Raw genomic sequence first — 19,678 nt, 5'->3', positions numbered from 1 at the left:
CCCACATCTCCATCGGGAACACAAAACTCAAAACGGTCAACCAGTTTACCTATCTCGGCTGCACCATTTCATCAGATGCAAGGATTGACAACGAGATAGACAACAGACTCGCCAAGGCAATTAGCGCCTTTGGAAGACTACACAAAAGAGTCTGGGAAAACAACCAACTGAAAAACCTCACAAAGATAAGCGTATACAGAGCCGTTGTCATACCCACACTCCTGTTCGGCTCCGAATCATGGGTCCTCTACCGGCATCACCTACGGCTCCTAGAACGCTTCCACCAGCGTTGTCTCCGCTCCATCCTCAACATTCATTGGAGCGACTTCATCCCTAACATCGAAGTACTCGAGATGGCAGAGGCCGACAGCATCGAGTCCACGCTGCTGAAGATCCAGCTGTGCTGGGTGGGTCACGTCTCCAGAATGGAGGACCATCGCCTTCCCAAGATCGTGTTCTATGGCGAGCTCTCCACTGGCCACCGTGACAGAGGTGGACCAAAGAAGAGGTACAAGGACTGCCTAAAGAAATCTCTTGGTGCCTGCCACATTGACCACCGCCAGTGGGCTGATATCACCTCAAACCGGGCATCTTGGCGCCTCACAGTTCAGCGGGCAGCAACCTCCTTTGAAGAAGACCGCAGAGCCCACCTCACTGACAAAAGGCAAAGGAGGAAAAACCCAACACCCAACCCCAACCAACCAATTTTCCCCTGCAACCGCTGCAACCGTGTCTGCCTGTCCCGCATCGGACTTGTCAGCCACAATCGAGCCTGCAGCTGATGTGGACATTTACCCCCTCCATAAGTCTTCGTCCGCGAAGCCAAGCCAAAGAGAGAGAGTTATATTCATAATAATATCCTTGGATCTAGTAACTCTGATTTGTGGGAGACAAGTATTCAATACAACAGAATTTCTGTGCAAATGTAGTTTCACTTTGGTAGCCTACCTCTAAATGTTTTAGTCACAGTGGTAGTTGTTTGAGTGTGTTGAATTCTATTTGTCAGGAAACAGAGAGTAGGAATAAAGGGTTCCTATTCTGTTTGGTCACTGGGTTACCAATGGTGTTCTGCAGTGGTTGTGTTTGGGGCCACTTCTTTTTGTGTTGTATACACAGAAAATGATTTGGATTCTGGAGTAGATGGCATTGTGGCTAAATTTGCAGAAGATACCAAAATAGGTGCTAGGGGAGGTGGTCCTGAGGATATCAAAAGGCTGCAGGGAGACTTGGATAGATTAGGAGAAGGGGCAAAGAGGTGGAAGATTTTTTTTTAATGTTGGAAAGTGTATGGTCATGCACTTTGGTAGAAGAAATAGACAGGCAAACTATTATTTAGTTGGGGAGAAAATTCAAAACTCTGAGGTGGGATTCCTTGTGCAGGATACCCTAAAGGCTGACCTCCAGATTGTGTCAGCAGTGAAGAAGGTGAATGCATTAGTATCTAGAGGGATAGCATACAAGAGCAGGGATGTAATGTTTAGAATCTATAAGGCACTGGGCCCCTTATTTGAGAAAAAATGTGCTGGCGTTGGAGAAAGTTCAGAAAAGATTTACTAGAATGATACCAAGACTGAAAGGTTAACATAAGAGTAACGAATGTCAGATCTTGGATGTACTCGTTGGAGTACAGGATGAGAGGGGACCTCATCGAGGCACTTCGAATGTTGAAAGGCCTGGACAGAGTAGATGTATGGGATTCTAGGACAAGTGGCCATAACTTCAGAATAAAAGGCTCTCAATTTAAAACAGAGATGCAGAAACATTACTTTAGCCCGCAGATCAAGAGTCTGTGGGACCTTGGCACAGGTGGCTGTGGAAGCGAGGTTGTTGAGTGTATTTAAGGCAGAGATTGACAGTTATTTGATTAGTCAGGGCATTGAGGGTTACGGCGAGAAAGCTGGGGAGTGGGGCTGAGTGGGTGGATGGATCATCTCATGGTTAGAATGCCAGAGCAGACTTAATGGGCTGACTTGTGCTCTGAGATCTTGTGCTTACAAAGTCCTATGGATATATTGTTTTCTACTTTTTATATCATCCTTTCCACATATAACTAATGCTTATAGTTTTATGCTATCACATAAATAAAAACTTTGGAATTGCAAATTAGTTTTTGCGTGAAGACAAGTATGGAAAGCAAACTCAGCACTCCCCATTTTTAGATCAGAACAAGATGGAGCTTGAAAACTAAGCAAGATGTTCTTATTTCAAGCAACCATTTTGACTTTTGTTTTGTTTTTACAGGTATTAGTCTTGGGAAACAAGAGAGACCTTCCCAATGCCTTGGATGAGAAACAGCTGATTGAAAAAATGTGAGTTATCGCTTCTCCCTGCATGTATTAATGTTTGAGGTAGAAGCAATGTCGTGAAATACAGTGATGAATAATCCCATTTCAATGATAACTTCATATTCACCTTACCCACAGACTGGGGTTCTATATGTTAACAGAATGATAGGACGAGGAGGAATTTGCATCCCAGATTCCTCCCATTTTTGTTGGAGTCATATTATTGGCAAAATACCAAACGGGCACCTTGACCTCATTTTGGACAAAATATCCGTTGACATTACAGAATTAGTCAAAGAGTATTACAGGTTGAATACCCCTCATCTGAAATGCCTGGGACCAGAAGTGTTTCAGATTTTGGAACATTTAAAAAATGCACTCATTCACTCAGACTTAAAGATTACAATACAAATACTTACATATGCATCTACTCTCTATAATGCACTACATCCTGTGCTCTGATCGGGATTTCTGAACTCTATTACATATTACCTTATGGGACCTTGGACAAAAAAGGTTTCAGATTTTGGATCATTTCAGATGGGTAACAAGATAGGAACAATGCATAGATACCCTAAAATTCTTACTTGATGCAGTCTTACAGGTACAGGAGATTCACTGTCTACAATAGTACACCTTACATTACCATAATATGCCAAGACATAAAAATAAATATAAAAGGATTGATGTATATTCACAGTTGCGATCATTGAAAGAAAAATAGTGGCTTATCAATAGAGCAAACAGATCATTTGGTGGTCCCAGACTAGTTCATGGTTAGAATGAGGGTAGTACATGGAGATTCCCAAGCTTGGAAAATACTGCTCTTGAACCTATAGGTGCTAGACTTCAGGTTTCTGTACTATCTGCTTGAAGGTAGCAGTGAGAATAGATTGTAATTAGTGATGGGGCACTTTATGATGTTGGCTGCCTTCTTGAAGTAGCGTCTCATCCAGATCTTTTCAATGAATAGGAGGTCACTTTCAGCAATCTGTTGCTGGACACTCGAGTTACCAGACCAGCCTGCAATGCAACCAGTTAGTATGCTCTCTTGGAGAGGTTTTATAGAGTATTTGACAACTTAGAAAGTAGAGAAGTTGGTGTGCCTTCTTCACAGTGCTGGACTAGGAGAGATCCTCCGATATGTGGCCTCCCAGGAGCTTCAAAGTACTAACCCTCCACCGTCGTCCTGTCAATGAAGACAGGCGTGTGATCCCTTGGTCTGCCCTTGAAATCCACAATAAGCTCCTAGGTCTTGCTGACATTGAGAGCGAGATTGATGCTCTGGTACCACCCCAACACCAGATGATTTTGGAAACCTTGAGCATTATCCACAGTCCAGATTGACCAGTGGCTTCTAAGTTGGAGTAGATGATATCTATAAATAAAATATTAATAAATTAGGATTGTTGAATGGGATGTCAGATAAAGCAAGTAAGCATGGAGCAGTTCTTGGGAAGTACAGGTATACCCCACTTTGAGAAACTAGAGCATTCCTATGAAACCTTTCATAAGCTGAAATGGCATAAAGTGAAGATCCATTCACTACTTTTTAAGGCTATTTTTGTAAAAGCAAATCATTTTGTAAAACACGCACAAGTTTCTTCGTAAAAGCGAATTTATGTTAAGCGACTTTTTGTAAAATGGAGTATACCTGCATCAGGCTTCAGTACAAAATCTCAATCAGGTATTTAAGTAGCAACCTGCCCACCTACTTCCCAAAACTTAATGGAGTGGGTGGAGAAATATAAAGTAGAAGCTAATATATATTTTCCTGCATTTGCAAGTTTTTAAAAAAAAATTCTAAACAAAAAGATTGTATTCTATATTATTTATTCTGCAGGAATCTATCCGCTATCCAGGATCGAGAAATCTGTTGTTATTCAGTGTCCTGCAAAGAGAAGGATAACATAGGTGAGAACATCCAATTCTATACCTATCAAAAGCAAAATACTGCAGATGTTGGAAATCTGAAATGCAAACAGAAATTTTTGGACATCAATGGGCACATCAGGAGGGAGGGAGAGAGAAGGTGTTAACATCTCAAATCAATGACAATTCTGCAGAATTCCTATTTACATTTTAAATCTATACGTTTGCCATTGAATAGCATCTTAAGTAGCACAGATATTTCAGTATAGTATTATGCCCTCTTCTTAATGATACTAATTACATTGAAACAAGGTAGTTCTGGGGAATTTTGGGCCACACTGTTCTGCCAAAAACTGTCCATTGTTTCTTGATTATTCTGAAGAGCAAAATTAACCTCTGGGTTCATTCCTCCATCATAGTCTTGAATCCTTAATTCCTCTTCCTCCATTCATCAGAAGGATGGCAGGTGGACGAACTTCCTTATAACCTGAATTATAATGATTTATTCAGCACTTTCTGATGCCTCTCCACACAAGCCCACTTTCATCTTCTCTTCTCCATTGAGACATGTCTCCTATTCATGCCCCCTCCATGTGCATTTTATGCACATAACCCACTTCCTGTTTCCTTGACCCTCATTCCCACAAAAATGTGTTGTCTGCTCATTTTCTTCCTGGCACTTCTTAATACTGGCATGTGGATGGTTCCATTCCCCTGGCACTGTGCTCTCTCTTTTGCAAAATTGCCATCAACAGCTCCTGCTGGAAAAACCTGAAAAACTAACCCCCACCCTACCCAATTCCCCTCTCTTGTCCAGCTGCTGCTCCACATGTCATTCATGCCCCCAAGGGCTTTCAACATCGTGCAACTTTGTGATTGAACCTCTCTGGTGAAATGTCTGCCTGTCAAAAGGGTCTTAAAGTAAAGAGCTGCCTTCTGGAAATATGAGAGTAGCCTATTATTCTCATGCAGAAGTACAAACATTGAGTGTTCCGCATTATCTTTCACAAAACCAAATCAAAGCAAGTGAAATAATTTCAAAATGTGCATGCACTGCTAAAGAATAATTGCTCCTAATGCTATCTGAACTCATCGTTCTACTCTTTGATACAGTATTGCCCTACTTTATCACTTCCTCCTTCTTCAAATTCACATTGAATTTGATGGAAATAACGAGGAAAATTTACTTCACAGCAGGGTTTAGATCCTTTATTGTGAATAGATAAACAGTCAGACATTTAAAATTGCTGATTTTAAATCCCTTATTGTCATGTTGGTATTTTTTGAAAGAGAATTGGATGCACATGAACCTGCAAATTCAAGAAACCATGTGCTTTTTTTCTTTCTATTTTATTTCAATACTTCTCTTATCCAAAATTAAAGCTTTACAGAATTCTATAAGCTATGAAGGCTTTCAGAATTTGGATCCTGGAGTCATAGATTCTTCTTTGAAGTTTACTAATTAAATGATTACACATCATAAAATAATTGACTTCCATATTTCCATAAAACATGGAAGGAGGCCAGTTGACCCATTACTGCTACTGGCTGTCAGACCATTTCCATTCCACCCCCCCAACATTCTCATCAACTCTTTCCAGGTAGAAAACTAGGAGAGAAAAAAAACACACACAATCACAGGCAAACTCGACACAGGCAGTAAGCCAAGTCCGGATTTCCCCCAGGTTGCAAGATGCTGTGAAGCTGAAGCACATTGGCTGTACCACTGTGTTGGTCCAGTGTGCTAGAGCTAATAGAGCTGCAGTTTCACACACTCCTCACTCTCCCCTTTGTCTTGAGTTTTAGCAATAACACTCTTTGCTTCCTGAACACTTTTGGGTGTATTTTATGGATTTAGGGCTGCTGATCTGAAAATCACTGTGAAATTCTCCTATCGCAAACTGGCTTATAGATACAACTTATGTTTGTGATTTCCTGTTATATTTTATGTCTACTGACATATTGCCCACAAAGCAAGCTGTTTTGGTCAGTCCTAGCATGCCTGGGCACGCACTCAGTGCAGGTGCTATCAAAATGTTGTCTTAGGCCTGACATGCTTGGAAAGCATTTAAAGATGTTGTTGTGAATTTTCTTGGCAACAATAGAGCACCAAACTACATCCTGCTGATTGACGCCATGCTACCAGCAACAAAAAAAAAATGTAATTGAAAATTTATTTTCTGCATTCGCACTTGGACTTCTTCCCTGCTGATCTTGGTGCAGTCAGTGACGAACAGGATGAAAACTTTCACTAGGATATTGTGACCATGGAAAAGTGGTATCAGGGTAACTGGAATTCATCAATTCTGGTTGATTATTCTTGGACACTGACACAAGAGGCATCAGATGTTGAGTAGAAACGAAAATCAGTGGCAAAACATTTTTAAGTCAGTTGAACTCACACAATGTTCATCTTTATGTGAGTAAATATGCTTAATTCAATAAAAGTGAATTTAATGTTTCTCCAACTTCCTAATTTAAAATGTCCTTTGTGTTCCACATGAAGTTGTCTATCATAATCCCCAATTTTTTTTTCAGGAAGAAAACCTTTGGGGGGGAGAACATTGTTGTCCAGTGTCATCCAAGTAAAAGCAATGAGTTGTAATCTTTTTCTTACAAAGAATAATTCTTAATTTCATTGGTACTGTGATCCGCAATTTACAACACACTCCGAATTACTTTTTGACTTTTTTCTGTCTTTTGGTGGTTTAATAGATTATGTTTTCCTACTTTTAAAAATGGCTGAAAATCGCAATTTTTTTTGAGTAAAATAGTTGAAATGTTAGCATGATGTGGTTGCACAAAGTAGTTGCTACTGGGTCACCATAATGTCAGTTACATTCTTCAGGATGAGTTCGGAAAGAATAGAGGATCATAACACATCACTAATATGTTTAGCTGGAACCATAATAGGGAAGAAACATGAGGTGGATCTTGAAGGTGCGTGTATAAATTCACAGAATGAGATGCTTGCAAATAGAAACTGAATAAGATATCGAGGTATTTGCATACAAAAGGAGGGATGGGTACCTAATATTTTTTGACTGCAAGGATATAATGGGGCAACACAAAGTGCTGGAAGATCTCAACAGGGCAGTAACATCCATGGAAAGCAAATGATCTAGTGCTTTCCAACGATGTTGCTTGACCGATTGAGTTCCTCCGGCATTTTGGTGTGTTGCCCTTTTTTTTCCCAGCATTTGCAGATTCAGTATTTACTGAGGATATAAGGAGGATCGATTTAAGTAGTGGCCGCAGACACTGACCACTACAGTGTTTGTTCCCACAAATTTCAAGGAAACTTTTTGGTTGAGTTATTGTAGTGTCAGTTGCAAAATTGCTGACAGAAGCAGGAAGGGAGTCTACAAAACTCCTAATATAAATTTGAAAAATAACTGGAAAGGCCAAAGTTAATTAGTGGGTAGGTAGGAAGAGGGGAGAGGAATTTGAAAGATAAAAACTTTCTTCATTAGCATGTTTTCAACCCAGCAAGTAAGAAAGACATTTTTGATTCTGGGAAATGAAGAGGGTGAACTGGAACTTGGATTGTGAACCACTGTTAATTTCAGTCCTACGCGCTTGAACTGCACCTACCTTTGGTAAGGAAATCAATAATGTCTGCTTCTGCAAACCATCTCTGGACATCCAGAAAACAAAAATCTTAACAGCATGCACTAACTAATTGGCACATCTTTTGATTTTTTTTTATTGTTGGATTCCTTCAGGAATGTAATGTTCAAGTGCATTCAAGGGAAAGGGTAGGGAAGAGTAGACAAGTAGAAAAAATTAATATCAGTCATAAGTGGGATTGTGAATTGAGTTGGCTTTGTTGAAAATTGAACTATTTCATCAGTATAAATGTGTTCTTGTAGCAGTGGTCCAAGCCTTGGATCTGAATACCGAGGTAATTTGTTTATTTTGCATGGTTTAACACCTGAGGTGAAAGAGTAATAGCAGACAGTGTTTTGGAAAGGATAAAAGTGTACCTCTACTAGTAAACAATGTCTCTGGCATGGGGGAGGGGGATCTGGGATCTTGTATGCCTCCTTCTTTGTTGGTGTCCGTACCTGCTGCACAGAAATATTAGGGGACTGCAGAGTGACAGCCCACAGTAGAAGAGGAATGAACTAAACTAATTTTGATTTCAGTTCTGCCCTGTGCAATAATCCCAGGTCATTAAGAACCCAGCAGCATTGGAAAGGGAAAGATTCCACCAACCCAGATCGGGAATTTGGTGCAATCTTGCTCCAAAGCACAGCAACATTTCTTATTCTCTCAAAACTTTTAATTCTGCTGTCTTTCCTGTTCATGGTGATTTAAAATGCATAAAGCCTGCGTTAAATAGCTTATGAATGGAACAAAACCTTTCTTTAATCTTTGGACTTCAGGAGGAAGTCTGGTATGGGGACTGAGAGTGGCGGGGTAAAAGGTTGTGGGCCCAGCCCAGGACATCAAAGGCAGACCCCTTCCCACCATCGAGAACATCTACAGGGAAAACTGCCGTCGGAGAGCAGCAGCGATCATCAGGGATCCACACTACCCAGCATGGGCTCTGTTCTCGCTGCTGCCCTCAGGAACGAGGTATAGAAGGCGCAAGACTCGCACCACCAGGTTCAGGAACAGCTGCTACCCCTCCACCATCAGACTCCTCAACGACAAATTCAATCAGGGACTCATTTAAGGACTTTCACTTTTGCACTTTGTTTTTTTTTCTCCTCTCTGTATTGCACAGTCAGTTGTTTACAATTCTTTATTTGTTTACATGTGCACATTGTGTATAGTTTTTTTTTGCACTACCAATTAGTTGTCATTCTGTTTGGCCAGCAGAAAAAAAAATCTCAGGGTTGTATATGATGTACTCCAACAATAAATTTGAAATCTGATCAGGGATGACCAGCCTCCACTACACATTAATAGCTTGGTAGTGGAGGGAGTAAAGAGCATCAAGTCCCTTGGAGCCTACTCAGAAGTGAACTATCCTGGACACATAACATCACATAAACAGCAGCTGCACTTCCTCAAAAGGCTGAGGAGGGCATGGCTATCGACCACCATTCCGTCAACTGAGCTATGCCCAGAGCGTCCTGGCTAGCTGCATCACAGTGTGGTAGAGCATTGGATCAAAGGTCAATCCTCAGGACCATAAAAATAGCAGAGGATTCCTGTCCCTTTCCCTCATCGACGTGATTTACCGAGATCACTGTTTAAAGGGGGCTTGCAAAGTCAGAGAGCCCCCCTCCCACCCCGTGCTCACCATCTTCCATCTACTCATCAGGGAAAAGATACAGAAGTATCAGAGCCAGAAAGTCCCAGGCTGAGGATCAGCTTCTTCACACAGGCAGTGAGACTGATGAAAATAACTCTCCATGACTCTACTGTTCTTTTTTTTGTATATATCACTTATCTGTATGTGTGTTTTGCACTGTTCTGCACCGTGGACAGGTTGTGCTGGTACAATCAGATGACTAATAAACTTGAAACATGAAACTGGACTGAAAAATGTGTGGAACTAGGCTGAGAGTTATATCAGCCAATTCAGCAAGCATTCGACATCTGATACTTTTCCACTGTTGCAGCTGGGCACTTGATTAGTGGCTAAAGTTGAGCAATTAATGTTTACTTTAAATCAGCAAAAAATGGAAAACACGTGTTTCTAATCGTGTTAAAATACTTGTAATAATTTGAATTTTAAAAATATATTTATGTTGATTCTTTTTTTGTTTAAGATGGAATTTAGTGAATTGTTCTGTGCCAAACTATTATTTTAGACTAAGCTGAGGGTGGGTAAAAATGATTTTTCCAGCTTTTAAATGATAAATAAGATTTGGCTGATTCTTTCTTCACAGCTCAATATGAAGAGGCATTAATAAATGGAAATCTGAATGTAAGGCCTATCATCTTTCCTATTGCACATACAAGCTTTTGCTCATGACCACTTGTTAATGGAGAGGTGTGAGAAGTGGAGCAGTTGTTCCATGTGCATTTTGTTTGGGTAGATGTGAATTTCATTCCACAGTTGCATCCATGAGTTGTGGGCTCATAGCTATTATTGTAAACTTTACCTAATTTTTTTTTCTCTTTAGATGTTAAAATAATTTGTCAAAAGAAAGCAAAAATATTGAAAGGCTGTCAGCAATTTACTAAATACTTCTATTGTGTTGGGATGCTGTGTTTTATTTGACCTGTTTTCCATGCACTTATTTGTATCGGGGAAACTTCAAGAACAAGTACTCTAAACCTCCTTTGGCTTATTGTACCTTTCATGAAATGCAAATAGAGATATGGTACTGTAATCTGTCTTTCAACTTGTATCCTTGCAGACATTACACTACAGTGGCTTATTCAACACTCCAAATCGAGGCATTGCTGAGATTGGTTTTGTTCAGCAGAAGATGGAAAAGCAGCCTATCCATCCGAAATACCTTGGAAGAGAGTTTAGAAGAGCAAAACCTAACTCAGCTGGGACTGAGTCTTTCAACCCCAGTTCCTGTTAATATGGACCTCTTTAAAAAAAAATGTCCTCTTTGTGTTCCTCTGACTTCAAGCCATTTTCTACATTTAAAAAGAAAATTTATTTGTGCCATTCAACAGTAATACAGAATAATCACAAACCATGTATGGAAGGCCCGGGCATGTGGCGTCATCATTTGAGTGATGTCTGTTTTTAAAAAAAAAAATGCGGACAGCCTGTACCCTATTTAACAGGGTGCTTCTCTGGTTGTGTATATTTTTTATTTTGCATGTGATACAAGGCATTCTTTTCTGTGAAGGATCAAACATGCTCAGCTCTATTTAAAATAACTGTTATTTGAATATCAGTGAAGACATTGTTGCTGCAATACTAAAAAATTAATACATTGAGACAGTGTTTGTGAACAGGCTAGCTAGATTCTGTAGACTAGGAGGGATGTTTCCACTCCCCTTTTGTCAGAGATATGGAGTACATTCTAATACTGACACAGAAAATAGATCTTAACTGCTTTTATTCTTATCTTGCAGTGTTTGCGTCCACAGCTCATCAGGAAATCCTGAGATTTATTTTGCCATATTTAAATTTCTTTACACTTTTGAACTATTATGCAGAGAAGTAAAATGAGTTGAAATTGAATTGAAGGTTGATTTTAATGCATGCAATGATTTGTACCATTCCCACTTTCATCTTGTATTCTGCAGCCGTTGTTGCAAGAGGAACGTGTGGCAGAACTACTATTAATGTTTTAATAGATACAAGACACTTCTCAATTAAATATAGGATGGGTCACCTCCATTGTATCAGATGAAATGAAAGCCAGTCACAGTCAACCAATTCCAAACTGGTGAATTCCAGATGAGCAGGATGTTTTCCTATCAGCGTGGTCTTTACATGACAAAACACAACAACATTAAACCAAGATTGAACCATATCTGAGTTACTTTACAGTAATAAACATATTGCTGTCCTCTTCACATTACTGTCCCTCATTCCATGGTGACTTTTGAAAGCACATTTAATTAACGGTAACCTTCTCTAATGCACAAGAGTTGCCTAGCACTTGAATTTAGTGCCACTGATTATTTTTCTGGTTTCAGTCATTTTGGAACAAATACCGATGGCTAGAAACTAAAAGCAAAAAAAAACCAAAACAACTGCTGGAGGTTCTCTGATTATCAGTGAAAGAATGAGATCCAGCATCAGGGCTGCTCCATAGATGATGCTCAAACTACTGAGGTTCTCCAGTGGTTTGTTTTGTACTCCAGATTCCACTATTTGCACTCTCTTACATCACCAAAACATAAAATCCTTGTTGACCTTTGTAAACACCAATTATTGTGTAGGTGTATGAAATGGCTATCAATCAACAGCAAAAAAAATGTGTGAATTCAATGCCTTTCTTGTCCACCTTCTTACTGATGCATTTGATTCAAGATCGTTCACCTTATTTTGGTTGCGTTGGATGAGGTAAAACTATTAGCCTGTGCTCCAGAAGGGCTCCCAAATTCTTTTAAGCAGCTGAGCGAGGAGTCCTTTGGTTTTTCGAATCCAAAATACCGGATCTTTGACGATGCAGCATTCCCTTAGCATTACACTGAAGTCTGAAACTGGAATGTGTTTAGTTGGAGTGGCCTTTTAAACCTATAGATGTACTAAAACACAGTAGCTCAATGACATGAAAGATATTTACCAATTTTAAAAGAGAGGAGGGAAAGGTAACTAGTTTCTGGTGCCAGCATTTCTATTTCTGAAGTTGAATAATGAAATATGTTTCTGTTCAATAAAGAGAATTTCTTCATTCTTTTCCAAGAGTATATAATGATTGCCAGCAATCTTTAAATAATCATTTGACATTAAGTTTGCATAAAATTTTAAGCAAGGCATGATTTTATATTTTATAGTTTTCATTTATTCACTGTGTCCTTGGCTATATTTTTAATGTTTTGGCTTACTGAAGAATATAAAATCTCATTAAATGTGCAAAATCAGAGCTGTTGAAATAGCTAATAGAGTTGAGAATGAACTTGCTTTTTAATAGTGAGGGTCAAAAGCTAATTTGTAGGTCCCAAGTAGAAAGTTGAGGTTTATGTCGTTTATAAGATTAAAATAGATGTATTTAACTAACTTGATTCAATAGGTCAATCACCTTTTTTCAATTTGGCAATTAAATACATTTCATGACTTAATTCTGCACAGCCATAAACATCTCCATCTCTTCAATGTAAATTCCCTGTTGTAATTGAAATTTAACTGTAATATTACTAGGTGCTGTAGCATGTCAGCTTTAAACAATACACCAGTAAAATGCTGGGTTTGGTACTTATGTTGTTCTTTAAAGTCTGCATGTTGTTTCTGTAGGATGACCACATATCCCAAGTCCTCTCATTACACCTGTATAGAACATAATTAGATCATTTATGACACATGTATAGTAACTATATAAAAATAGACCTCTAAGCTCTACTTGTTTGGTATATTTTAAAACAATTATTGATTATTAGTAAATTAGCATTGCAACTATTGTACACATGGTTAAACTCGATTTTAAAATTGTGGATTTAATTTGTTTTCTTTCTCAATAGAACCACAAGCATTCAATCTAATCTAGTATATTGGTGCAATGATATCAGTCTTAATGCATTGGTCCTGTTCCAGCTATTCTGAAATTAGCTTCTCAAATTTCCAATCACTTTTGATTTTTTTCTCTCTCTGAAATAGCTTTAACATTCAATTCTTTCTGCCTGAATATTTACTATGTACTCTGTCACACTGTGCTTCAGTATGTTTTGTTTAATCTTCGAGTACCTAAGATATCAAAATATTTATAAACAAAAACAACACTTATTGAGAGAGAGAGAAGGGACGAGAGGGCTTGTACAAGGAGGCTTTGGGGAAGTAAGGTAGCTTGTGGAGCACAAATAGCCTGTTTGCTCTCAATTCTCACGTGTGTCAAGCACTGAGCACTTAGACCACACTCAACCAACTGTTTTCTAACCAAGATTCTAATATAGTAAAATCAGCAGGGACCTATTCTTGAGCAGATTCTGTATTGAAAAGGTAAATTTACGATGCTCAATATTGTTTGTATGGTGTATGCAGCTGGAATATGCCTGGGTACTTCACTGGAACAACAATTTTTTTAATAATACAGTAATTTTTATTTCCTTTATAGTTGTGGTAGAATTTATGTAATTTGCAAACTAAAACTTGAGAATTCTGCTATTACAATGAAATGTAATGTTATTAAAATGAGATAAATCTGAATCACTGTTTTGTTACAAATGGAGACTGGATTCTTGTAGTTGATCGCTTCAGTTCCAAAAATCTGTATATTTTTCCACAGGATTTGTCAAATACAGATGGCAAATGTTTAGTCAGTGGAAACAAACACATTCAGAATAAGATGGTGAATTTATGGAACTATGGATGAGAATGTATTCAGCTATTTTCCAGGATATTTTATTGTGAAACCGAATGATCTTGTTTTATCAGTATTCAGCAATTATACATTCACTGCTCCGTTTTTTTTTAAGTGCAAATAGACTTTTCATAAACAGTACGGTAATACTGTACAGACTTATTGTTCAGATGACAAATCATGCAGTTTCTGTCATCTAAACTCTTAGCAAAGTTCAAGGAGAGCTGAGAATCCTGAAATGATGTCAGCAGTAGACAAATTCACATTGCTGGTTGGCATGGTGAATCTAAATTGGGACCACAGATTAAATTCTCATTCTTTCCATTTCTTAGATGGAATTATTCATCTCGGGTGTTATATATTAAACCAAATAAAATGCACATTGAATATTTACCCCTCGAGTCTTGGAAATCATCCAAACATTCCAGAAGACTCTTAAACATAAGAAATGTGAGCAGGAGACAGTGACATGTCTCTTTGCTCTCCAATTCAATAAATTATCACTGATTTGATCTTGGCCTCAACTCCACTCTCCTGCCTTCTTCTTTAGCCCTTGAATCCCAATGGACCAAAATTCTGTCTTGGCCTTGATCATATTGAATGACAGGCTCCATGGCCCTCTTTGGGTAGAGAATTCTATAGTCTCAAAACCCTATGACAGAAAAAAACCACCTTCATCTCTGTCTTAAGTGGGCATCCCCTTATTCTGAAGTTACGCCTCCCGATTTTAGATTTCTCCGTGAAGGGATACTTCTCGGCAACTGTCCATCAGAATCTTATATACTTTAACAAGAATATCTCTTCTAAACTTCAATGAGTATTGACCCAGTTTATTCTGGTTCCTCAGAAGTCAAACCCCCATCCCAGAAATTAACCAATTAAACCTCTGAACTGTCTCCTATATGTATTCAGTAAATCCATTTGCTTTTTTTCTCTCCCCCCCCCCATTCTTCAGACAAAATGTTCCCCCATTATATTGCATCTGTATATTTTTTTTGCCCATTCACTGACTGAGCTTGCATACCTTTGCAGACACATTGTGTCCACTAAAGCTTCTTCCTTAGTATCAGAAAAATTGGCTGCACTCTGTTCCTCCATTAAAGTCTTTAATGTAGATTACCTGTCTCCTCAGACAACCCTTTGGAATCTAGGATGATTTTCCACTACTCTAATTTTCATTTGACATGGGATTACTGTTGCAATATGAGCTAACATGTGTTCTCAATAGTGCAAGGTTTTGTATCCAAGCACATGCTCGTGCAGTCTGGACAACGCAAGTCACTGAGATCCAATTGATCCTTGTTAAAGCTGGTCATTCACTAGCACCTTCACCCAACATTACAAGCTCTTACATTTACATGGCACCTTAGCAATTTTTTGAAATTAAAATACAGTATTTTTTTTTAAGACAACACCCCACTTGTTACATCCTCAGTTTGACGAAAAAAGAAAGTCGTTCCTGAAGCTCGCGTTGTCGCATTTTTAACCTCCTGCATTTTAGTTCTAAATGGCTGCTGGATAGAGTCAGCAGCATGAAGAGAAGACATAAAGCATTAGAAGACACAGAATGAAACTGTCTCAACATGTGTAATCCGTACATTTCTATTTAATCCATTGGAGTTCTCAAATCAGAAGAATATGGAAGTCCTGAATCTTCTACATTGATGAGTGTGGCAACACCAGTACAAACGTCTTCACACTATTCCAGTTATGAACAATAATGTTTTAATAAGAAATAAATATATGGATTAGGTTCTGCTTGTGCTCTGACACGAAAATGTACAGATTTAAACTGTGGCCTTAGCTTAGCATGTTTACAGTCTCTAATGCAAGTACTTGTTTTATTCTCTGTACTAAGCCAAAATTGTAGAGATTTTTAACTAAGTATTGTAATAACCCAGTGACATATGGCTGTTATCAAACTATATTGTGAAAAAATATATATACTTCAAATAAATTCACAACAGTACAGTATTAAATTTTAACTTGCGTGGTTAACATCTGTTGGAGAAAAAATGCTGATATTGTTAAGAGCAGTAAGTACAAAGACAGTTCAGGTCAATCAGAGGATGTTTTGTAGCTCAAATGCTAGTTTCACAATTCACGTCCAAAATTAGTCTAAGAACAATCAAACATTTTTTTAAAAATGAATATCCAAACAATACTTTCATCTGGAATTACAAAGTGGAGCATTCAACATATTAAAGTGAGAGACTGGCCCTCGAAGAGATGGGGGTTTTAATTGATTTAAAAATCGCAACGCCCACCAAATGTGGCGAATTACAAATACTGTGAAGTATTATAAAAGACAGCTTATGGTGCAGTGGGTGGAAGAGTGCTCCCATTATTTAGCTTCAGAAAGCAACACATCCCCCCCCCCCCCCCCCCCGAAATATGCTCACTCTGACTTTGATTCACACTGGTCATTTTGGGTCCAATCATCTTACCTCATCAATGAGGTGGGGTTTTTTTTAAAATGTCTGGTAGGACCCTTCTGCTCGGATTTTGTAAAACAGATGATTTTTTGTGCTGTCAATATTGCCAGTGAGGAAATGTTGCCCCCCACCCCATTTGGATTTCAATGCTCTGGCCGCTCGATTGCAATGATCGTTCTGGAGTGGCAATTTTAAAAGGCTGAGCCCATTCATTTAATGCGAGTTTTGACACCGCCACTGTTTGATGTTGAATGGATGTGATCATTATACCGCAGGTGTAGATTCTGGAAGTAGAGCCACAAGACGCATGATCTTGACACCATGGGAGTGGACCTCGAGTGGATGAACAGCGAGTAATTACAGCTGGAAGGATGACCCCAGTGAAAGACGGCCACATGCCTCCATCGCTGGTTTGCTTGATCGTTCATAACTATCAATCTCACCAAAGCTAAAATATCGAAGCAGGACTCTTCATCGCCTATTCAACTATATCCCGTGGTTAGCAAAGTTTCCATTCGTACTGCTAAAAAAGCCGATTGGTTCAGTCAGGACGCTTGGTTTCTGCCGTTACTGTAGACTGTCTTGGAGCTTTTGCTCCTGGCACACTGCACACGGAGTAACACGTTAGACAACACGTCCTGGTAATAACTGAGGACGATCCAACCAGGCAAGTACATTAAGGTGACGAGCCCCATGAAGTTGAGCGGGTAATGAGAGTAATCCCAGGAGCAGGCATCGTAGTGGCGGAGCCCCAGTCCCCAGGTGAACTCCCAGGTGTAGATGAAGAGGATGTAGATGGGCAACCTCTGCCAAGTGGTCCAGCCGAGGCAGTAGTACAGATAGAAGTAGAGCTTCTCCACCACAAAGCTGCAGCTGCCGTACATGAGGAAGGACCAGAGCGAGGTGTGACCCAGCAGCTTGCGGTCCGAATGCTCCACCAGGTTAAAAATGGAAGTGAAGAAGATCTCGTCCAGGAAACCATGCATCCCGTAAAAGACGAAGCGCAGGGAGCCGGGGAGACCTCGGGGCGAGGGGAGGCGCTCGGGCAACCGGGCGCGGCAGCAGCACTGCAGGCGGAGGAAGCCCTTGAGAAAGACCTGGGAGTCGTAGAGGGCGAGGAGGTAGTACAGCAGGCCGGTGAGCAGCGAGGAGCCCGAGCCGTCCACCAGCGTGGCCACCAGGCTCTGCAAGCCCACGTAGACCGAGGGGTAGAGCAGCAGGTGAAAGACCCCGGGCCGCCCCGGGAAGTTCCTCTCCTGCAGGTAGAGTTTCTCCAGGGCCAAATGGGAGAGCGAGTGCAGCACGCCGAGGTAGGGCGACGAGTAGCCCAGCAACTTGGGGTCGCCGGTCCGGGCGAAGCGTTGGGCGGACGACAACAGGACATCCAGGGTGATCCCGTGCATCCCGTAGAAATACAGGCGCATCCAAGTGGGGAGCGTGGGGCTGGCTCGGCCGCCCGTTTCAGCACCGGACAGGTCCTTGAGCCGGGAGGCGCAGGCGGCGGGCAGCCGGCACCGCTTGCTGCTCTGCCCGGGTCGCTCCGCCGAGAGGAGCCGCTGAGCCTCGCGGCGTTTGCTGCTCATTCTCTTCCAGCCCGTCCACTCCTCCTCTGCGCCCCCCACCCCCACCAATTCAGGCCTGCAATCCGCGAGGAGGTCGACCCAAAAAACACCTCGCAGAAGGTTTGGCTCTAGATCATCTCTGGCGATGGTTTGCAGCTTTTCTGCTTGTGCGTTACCTGCCAGTCGCCGGAGCAAGCTCGTCCTCCGCAGCAGAGCCGGCAAATAGAGACGTCCGAAAACCGGCTCCACCGACACTTCCCACCTCAAACGCAGCGTCCAACCTCCCCCCTCCCCCTTCAAGCCACCTCTCCACGAAGACCCGACCTCCCCTGCTTTAAAACCGCTGCTCTCATGATGTTCCGCTTCGACACGAGGCCAAGATTCTCCCCCAGTTTGCAACGTTCCCCTCTTCCCACCCACTTCCCACGGCCCTCCCCTCCCGACAATCGCAGCAGCAGAAAGGTGACGCGAACTCCCCAGCATCGCCGAACATAATGGCACCCGTTGCGAGCGAGGTGTGCACTTCAAATGATCTTTTGCACCCTTTCCGATCGGCCTGCAGTCGGGAGCACGATGCAAAAAGCCCAAACAACGCGAGGAGCGGACGCATTAAATGGGTGCTGGTATTAACCTTTCAATAGGGCAAAAGGGCTCGTCCACGCGGAACGTTTGTCTCTTCATTCAACTCTGATCTTTCAAAATCTTCGTCAAAAGCAGCCAGTTTGTGAGGTCGCTTCCGATTTCTTGCCCTTCTCCCCCCCCCCCCCCCCTGACAATTGAGCAAACAAGCGCTCACACACAAACCCCAGTTCAATGTCGGATTGGCAACTCGGCACGTGCTTTCAGAAAACTGTACTGATTGAGAGTCATATATGTTCATATATGTGTGTGTGTGTATGTGTATATATGTGTGTATGTATATATATGTGTGTATATGTATTTATATGTGTGTGTATATATATATGTGTGTGTATGTATATATGTGTGTGTATGTATATATATGTGTGTATGTATATATATGTGTGTATATGTATTTATATATGTGTGTGTATATATATATATATATATATGTGTGTGTGTGTGTATGTATTTGGAGAGCTCTCCACTGGCCACCAAGACAGAGGTGCACCAAAGAAGAGGTACAAGGACTGCTTAAAAAAATCTCTCGGTGCCTGCCCCATTGACCACCGCCAGTGGGCTGGTATCGCCTCAAACCGTGCATCTTCGCGCCTCACAGTTGTGTGTGTGTGTGTGTGTGTGTGTGTGTGTGTGTGTGTGTGTGTGTGTGTGTGTATGTATATGTGTGTGTATATATATGTTTGTGTATGTATATATACATGTGTGTATGCATGTGTGTTCCTATATATGTATGTGTGTGTATATGTGTTGTGTATATATGTATACACCGTGCATCTTGGCGCCTCACAGTTTGGCGGGCAGCAGCCTCCTTTGAAGAAGACCGCAGAGCCCACCTCACTGACAAAAGGCAAAGGAGGAAAAACCCAACACCCAACCCCAACCAACCAATTTTCCCTTGCAACCGCTGCAATCGTGTCTGCCTGTCCCGCATCGGACTGGTCAGCCACAAACGAGCCTGCAGCTGACGTGGACTTTTTACCCCCTCCATAAATCTT

The 19,678-nt window shown here is 40.9% G+C and overlaps 2 protein-coding genes across 6 annotated transcripts in view; one reads left to right on the top strand and one right to left on the bottom strand.

Annotated features, from left to right (window-relative positions):
- LOC138745889 (ADP-ribosylation factor-like protein 8B-A) overlaps window positions 1-13,911 on the top strand; it is an 84,581-nt gene extending 70,670 nt beyond the window's left edge. Inside the window, exons 5-9 of one of the 5 annotated variants that reach the window (XM_069903357.1) lie at window positions 2,242-2,309; window positions 4,129-4,199; window positions 6,696-6,755; window positions 10,004-10,041; window positions 10,478-13,911. In XM_069903357.1, the coding sequence (XP_069759458.1) occupies window positions 2,242-2,309; window positions 4,129-4,199; window positions 6,696-6,755; window positions 10,004-10,041; window positions 10,478-10,651 (411 nt within the window). In that variant the 3' untranslated portion in view covers window positions 10,652-13,911. The other 4 variants (XM_069903360.1, XM_069903358.1, XM_069903359.1 and 1 more) reach the window with 4 other exon arrangements.
- A 2,538-nt stretch (window positions 13,912-16,449) lies between these two features.
- On the bottom strand, window positions 16,450-18,313 carry tmem229a (transmembrane protein 229A). Its single transcript, XM_069902674.1, has one exon. It carries the CDS (start codon window positions 18,063-18,065, stop codon window positions 17,028-17,030), a length of 1,038 nt encoding a protein of 345 aa, XP_069758775.1. The 5' UTR covers window positions 18,066-18,313; the 3' UTR covers window positions 16,450-17,027.
- Between the last annotated feature and the right edge of the window lie 1,365 nt (window positions 18,314-19,678).

The sequence above is a fragment of the Narcine bancroftii genome, chromosome 11, assembly GCF_036971445.1.
Source record: "Narcine bancroftii isolate sNarBan1 chromosome 11, sNarBan1.hap1, whole genome shotgun sequence".
NCBI classification, from domain to species: Eukaryota; Metazoa; Chordata; class Chondrichthyes; order Torpediniformes; family Narcinidae; genus Narcine; species Narcine bancroftii.
This window is presented reverse-complemented; position numbering and strand designations above follow the sequence as displayed.